The sequence below is a fragment of the Opisthorchis viverrini genome (assembly GCF_000715545.1).
Source record: "Opisthorchis viverrini unplaced genomic scaffold opera_v5_63, whole genome shotgun sequence".
NCBI classification, from domain to species: domain Eukaryota; kingdom Metazoa; phylum Platyhelminthes; class Trematoda; order Opisthorchiida; family Opisthorchiidae; genus Opisthorchis; species Opisthorchis viverrini.
This window is the reverse complement of record NW_008751719.1, coordinates 119,374-126,186: the sequence shown is the minus strand read 5'-3', so window position 1 is coordinate 126,186 and position 6,813 is coordinate 119,374. Positions and strand designations below refer to the sequence as shown.

Below are 6,813 nucleotides of genomic sequence, written 5' to 3'. Positions count from 1 at the left end.
TTATTGTCAGGGGAGAGCGTAAATTTTTGTGAGACAGAAAAAACATATGAGATATACTCTAACTAATGTAACTAAAAGAGGGGGTTATTCCAGTGAATCTCGGGTCAGCTTTGAGTTGAATGCGTCTCGGGTGGTGCATGTCAAATGGTGGTTACAATAATCACGATAAGTCGCCACAAAGATAGCCATTTCGGAAGGCAAAAGACGGATATTTGTAAGACACTGAGATCTTTACATATGAATTAGAACACCAATAGCTTTATTTACATAATATTCAATGTATGAAGGCGAGGTATTTGCTTCAGCTTTTACTTGTAAGGCCCGTGGAAATAGTTTTATTGGATCGATATAGCCTCTCTTCTGTGAAGTGCATCTCATGAGTGATCTATGTTGACCTGGAAACCGTACAACACCATACAAGTTTAGAAATTTTAAGTTCTGTGGAGTGAATTAACTGGTAAGGTTTCACACTCGACAGTGGTTTGTGATCTCTCGTGAAAGAGCAAAGTCTCTTTTTTCACCAACTTTCACATTTTAACTTAAAACAAGCTGAAGTAGTTGGAAAAATCGCTATATTAGCAGTCTTTTTGATTAAATGCTTGACAGCTACCAAATTTTCTTTTCTAAATATAAAATGCGTCCTTTTCTACAAATAACCCGTACGGAAACTCGGGGACTGCGCCTACCTGATGAGCCCCAAGAAGGGTGAAACCGGTCGTGGGCTGTCGAAGAGTTTTCAGCAACCTTGTGAGTAGTTTTCTTTATGAAAATATACTTCGATATCTCGAATATCATGCCAACTGAAACATGAGGTGGCCCGTGTGCAGGACATTCAGTTGTAGAATACCATAAACGAGAGATTCAGTTGAGTCGCTCGTGAAAACCAAATTGATTTGCAAATTAGTGTATTTCTCGAAAACAGTTCAATTTTGGTTCAAGTAAAATGTAAGGCTGACGGAAACTTGGGGACTACGCCTACCTGATGAGCCTCATGAAAGTCGAAACCGGTCGTGGGCTGTCGGTGAGTTTGCAGCAACTTCGTGAGTAGTTTCCTTTATGAAAACCCGTCAATTACTTGTGACCTTAGTTTTTCACTCACACACGCTTAGTTGAGAACTTACTGATAGAAGAGCTTGGCCTCGTTGGCTCTTTCGTGGTCACGCTTGAGGCGGGTAAAGACGTTTCTGTTACAAACAAGCGAGAATTTGGAAGGTTGCGAAGAAAACTGTTTTGACGCATCAATCGTTGAAAGATTTGGTGTTCATAACAGGAATATAATCAAAGCAGATGAAAATGTCGTTTTTGCTGCACCACGAACTTCAAACTAATTGTCCATATGTATGTAATAACTAGCCATTTGTTCAGTAGCTGCATTAGATATGCTAATCCAAATCAACTAGGATAATCTATGTATGCTGTCAAATTGCTTAAATTAGCCACTACAAAACGTGACCCATTCTCTTGGGCCTCTTGAGAAGACCACACAGTCAGTTGGGAAAGAGCGAAGATATCAGCAGGTTAGGATACAAGAAAGGTAAGATAAATCTGAGAGGCACAATCATCCACAACCAACTGGAATGTCACTCACTAATCCATGAATAAGACCGGAACACAGTCGAATAAATGCAAACAGTTGGCCAACGACGCAAGGCCAATAGAACCGTAGAGGGCACCAGCTTCGATACAGCACAGGACCACTAGGGGCCAGAACTAGCATAAAATCGGTCAGTCGGTAAAAACGTTCGCGACTCATCCGGTAGCCTGATCCTCCAGGATAAACAATCAAATCAGAGTGATAGCCTCTTCTACCAGTTTACCTGCAAAAACATGAAGGCCAACATCAGTGCACTCCAGCAGCACAACGTGGCGCTCTTTCTTTCTCTTGCCGGATTTCCAGCCCAACGACATAATCATCGATTACGCACAAAACTTGGGTTAATAGCAATCAAAATCGGGATTGGCATTCGGTTTCAAAATGCAACTGGATTTATAAAAACCTTTCATTTTCCCATTTTTTCATTGACAGGAGAAGTTGAAACTGACGAAGTTAGTGTGTGCCTCAATGCACAGTAATCTTCCCCGAAGAGACCCATCCAGTTAATGCGGACGTGCCGAATGCTGCACAAAAGCTTTGCCATCACTACTAAGAGCAACATACTCGCCATAGTTACTACTACTGAATTTAAAACCCACAATAAAAGAATCAACCTCTAAGAGATACTGTCTATCCCCTTACCTTTGTTTGTCCTCTTGAGATTTGCGTTATCTATTTTCTTCACAGCCCAAAAAGGTGGCAAACATCAACCTGTAACGTATGCAAAGTGGTCACTGGGTACATGGGGAAGGATCATTCATCTGTGTACTTCCTTCCAGCGGACATGCTTCCTCATATTTCATTCCGCTTGAATCCTCTTGTTCCGGGTCACCTCCTGGCTACACCCATGCTTTCGTTTTATTGACGGGTGTCGCCGCTAAATTTGGAGTAATATCCCAGCAAGTTCAACAGTAGCGGAAAAAACTGCAGGGATGGACTTGTACCGAATAAGTGTACGTTGTGAGTGTAGTGTACGCCGTCTGTTTGAAATAAGATTGGTTATTTACCGCGCTTTTAAACCATTAGAATGTGCAAAGCTGGTCTGAACTGCTGGTTATTTTCTATCCTCCACCCTCTAATGTGTTGCGTGATTGATAATAAATTTGACTTCAAAATGAAGACATTTAGCCTTGATGTTACGGTAGAGATACACGTTTGGCAAAATTTTTAGGGTGAATGCGTTTGGTTAGACCGTGGGTACTATTGGTTCGATCCATTTTCTTGGAGGTGTTATATTTGACTGAGTCACCAGTCTGTTATATCTGCCTGCTGTTCCCGCTCCAGTGCCTAGTGCCTGAGAAAGACTCATCGACAATGAACACAACAGCTTTATTACGAACAACCGGGTGCGAGAGCGTTAGTGAGAAAATCCAACTGCCCCTAGTTACTTTATCGGAGGGACACTGTCTGACCTTGGGCCAATGCTGTCACGCGCTGCATATTGAGGGTCGTTGTCTGTCTGGTCGACATATGGTGGGGTTGAGGGTCTCAGTAGGTTTCGGGAATTCAGTGGTCACTCTCAGGAATCTGACCTTCCTGATAAAGGGCCTTTCTGAGCATCTCTGTGTTCGACTGGGAACACCCCAAATTTTGGCACTTTAGCAGCATTCCAGGGGCTCCTTTTTTGAGTTTCTATCCGAGGTGTTTAGATGGATATTTGGATATTTAAGCACATTAGAAATTTTGTGACAGACTAGGTTTTTTGCCAAAAATCAACAAAAATTGACCCAAAAACTTATCCACGTGGATTTTAGTGAGTTGTCTTATCTTAACAAAAGTTTTTTCAAGGTAGACACTCGTGATGCGTATCAAATAACTTGAATCATGGTGAGAGTTGTTATGGGAAGAATTTTAGGACATGGTCTTTGTTCGCTTAGTTCGACAAGTTAATTGCAAAAGTTCCATCCCCAATCGAGGTGACGTCACCAGTGCGTTATTAAGATGCATAGTGGAGCGTAGTGGTGGGGCGGTGTTCATGGAACATGGCACCTATTTTTCATTGAATACGGTAAACCCAAAAAAGGCCTGTGGAATCACAACTAATCTCGTTTTTTCCACCCAAAGTGATGAATTTCGCGGTTTCAGTTTATCACGTGAACGGGTATGACGAAAAAGCTGGTCAATTCAACTTGAGGTATGAAGTGGCAGACAGTGGTAACTACGGGTGTAACAGTGGATACTACTGATGAAGCATGCGAGTAGCAAGTGGTTTTCTCATAAATCCGCTTCGTGTCTACTGAAAAGTGAGATATATTACGAAATTTTTTTAAATCGCTTTGTAGCGTTCGGTTACGTATGAGTGATAGTCAATGAGTATCCGGAGAGTTCATCTACTGAAAAGTGAGATATATTACGAAATTTTTTAAAATCGCTTTGTAGCGTTCGGTTACGTATGAGTGATAGTCAATGAGTATCCAGGAGAGTTCAAAAAGACGCGTTCGAGAAGAAGACGGATACACAGTTTTTATAAACAAGATGCACATGATAGTTTTGCTGACAGTACTAGGTCCCAAATTTTTTTAAAGAATCATTTTACTTAGAAAGTAACATAAATCAGCTGGATTGCCAAGGGACGAAATAGTAAAAGCGCATCTGAACTCACTCTGTAATTTCTTGCATTGGCATTTAAGGGCTAGTGAAAAGCATGTGCAAGTAACATAAAACTTTGTCAGGCAACGAATTTAGAATTGCACCGCACGGATAAGGTGGTCGCTATACGTGGCGTGATGGTCCACCTCTGCTCAATCGGGAATTCTAGTCAAAGTTTGGTATTGGTAAACGATAATACTTGTGAGCTTTTTTCTAACCTAACATGTATGACATATTACCAGACAAAGCTAATCGGTACTAATAACCTGTATCTTTCAGGGTTAATATTTCGCCTAATCCCTAGAATGAACGCTTAAACTTCGGGTAGAACTAGTAATAGCACAGATAGCCCAAATCTTGACATATTAAATGGAAACAAGACAAACACAATGAGGGGCCTGAAAAAAGTTGGGGATTACTTGGTGTGCCATAGAGACTGCATGGTTTTGCAGGTTACGCGTATATCTGCCCAGAGAACGTGGGAGTGCAAAACCAATATTACTTGCTTTTGTGAATTTGTCCGTCTAGAAGAAAATAATTGATGCTTTTGTTATCAGAATTATCATAATGGTGGTGCTTCCATGATAACATTTTGAACAGTAAAGTACCGGTCATTAATTCTTCTTGTCTAACAAACTTGCCATCTTTCAAATTGTCAATATTTTTTAAAGTTAAGTTTGCTCGTCAAAAGCATGTATGTGACAAATTTCTACTGGTAACTGGAGTGTGTTGGTCCCCGCCTAAAGGGGGGGGGTTCATCACGAAGGCGACCATACAGGCTCTGTTCAGAAGCAGATATCTGGTGTGGTGAGTTGCATGCTAGTAACAGTTCAAGCTAGGAAAGTTATAGGGGCTTATCCATAGCATCGACGAAATTTCCCGTCTTGTCTTCGACTGCCAGGTCATCCTAGTGAGTATTACATATATGCACACCTATTCACAAGCTTGGCGTAGTGTAAGTCCGCGTGTCGAAATATCATGAAGCTAACAAATATAAAACCTAGGACAAAAAAATGGGATAGAAACTTTCAACACATTCTTAAACGGGCTTCGTTTGTGTCACTTCAGAAAGAGTTGTTACCAGGACATCCGCCTAGTCTTCTGGGCCCAGTAAAGTTGTGAGATATCAGTAGAAGCTAACCAACTAGTGGCAGTTTTCCAACTCTGACTGTACGTCAGGTTGTGACCTCCAGATAGTTGATTGCCACTGAAGAAGAACGCCGCCGGCTGGTCAATGAGCTGACATCCGAAGATGGCGCACTCGCTGTTCAGAGTTCTTTGTAAATGCGACTGTGCCAGAAGGCCAAACAAATGCCAATAGATGTCTCCTGGCCGACTGCGTGCACTACTCCGGGTGCTTCGGTGATCAGACAGAAGGATAGTTCTTGTCCGTCAAAGGGCCAGGAGCCCATGTTTATTCGTTACGTCGATGCAAACACCGCCAATAGTAAGCGAAGAGAATTTTCGCCAACAGAGGTTACGTTATTAAATGGTCTGCTAGGAGAAACGGAAAAGGAATTCGGGTCTGCCAGGACAGATTGGTATGCTTACTGTTCCCTGCCGACGATACTGAGATGTTTGGAGGATCGTAGACAAGAACACGTTTAAATGTAATCATTTGTTCAATGCCTCTGTGACCATACTCTTCAAAAATAAACGATTTCAGTAGTAAGTAAGTAAGTAAGTAAGTAAGTAAGTAAGTAAGTAAGTAAGTAAGTAAGTAAGTAAGTAAGTAAGTAAGTAAGTAAGTAAGTAAGTAAGTAAGTAAGTAAGTAAGTAAGTAAGTAAGTAAGTAAGTAAGTAAGTAAGTAAGTAAGTAAGTAAGTAAGTAAGTAAGTAAGTAAGTAAGTAAGTAAGTAAGTAAGTAAGTAAGTAAGTAAGTAAGTAAGTAAGTAAGTAAGTAAGTAAGTAAGTAAGTAAGTAAGTAAGTAAGTAAGTAAGTAAGTAAGTAAGTAAGTAAGTAAGTAAGTAAGTAAGTAAGTAAGTAAGTAAGTAAGTAAGTAAGTAAGTAAGTAAGTAAGTAAGTAAGTAAGTAAGTAAGTAAGTAAGTAAGTAAGTAAGTAAGTAAGTAAGTAAGTAAGTAAGTAAGTAAGTAAGTAAGTAAGTAAGTAAGTAAGTAAGTAAGTAAGTAAGTAAGTAAGTAAGTAAGTAAGTAAGTAAGTAAGTAAGTAAGTAAGTAAGTAAGTAAGTAAGTAAGTAAGTAAGTAAGTAAGTAAGTAAGTAAGTAAGTAAGTAAGTAAGTAAGTAAGTAAGTAAGTAAGTAAGTAAGTAAGTAAGTAAGTAAGTAAGTAAGTAGGTAGGTAAAGAGGTAATTGTAAGAGCAAGTAGGCAAGTAAATAGGTAGGTGAATAAGGCCATCTCTTTGCACTCCGAAGATTCTCACCAAGTAGCACTTGTTTTTCCTGTCAGCTTAAAGAATCGCGCAAAGAAAACCTGCATTGTGTTATCCCGTTTTGAAACGTACAGCTACTGCCACACTCAGGACTAGCTCAGTTCACATATCCTCAGTGGTGTTATTCAACTTAGGACATTTTACAGCACCCTATTGAAGGGTGCCACTCAGAAGGACGGATACCTCCTTTTTGGAGGTCAAGAGAGCATACCATCTTCAAGCAAGATCTAGTGTACAA

General features: G+C 40.3%; 1 protein-coding gene across 1 annotated transcript; it reads left to right on the top strand.

Moving 5' to 3' along the window:
* Positions 1–5,467: 5,467 nt before the first annotated feature.
* Positions 5,468–5,791, top strand: T265_04034 (hypothetical protein; the record flags this gene model as incomplete). Its single annotated transcript, XM_009168669.1, has 1 exon — positions 5,468–5,791. One exon carries the CDS (start codon positions 5,468–5,470, stop codon positions 5,789–5,791), a length of 324 nt encoding a protein of 107 aa, XP_009166933.1.
* Between the last annotated feature and the right edge of the window lie 1,022 nt (positions 5,792–6,813).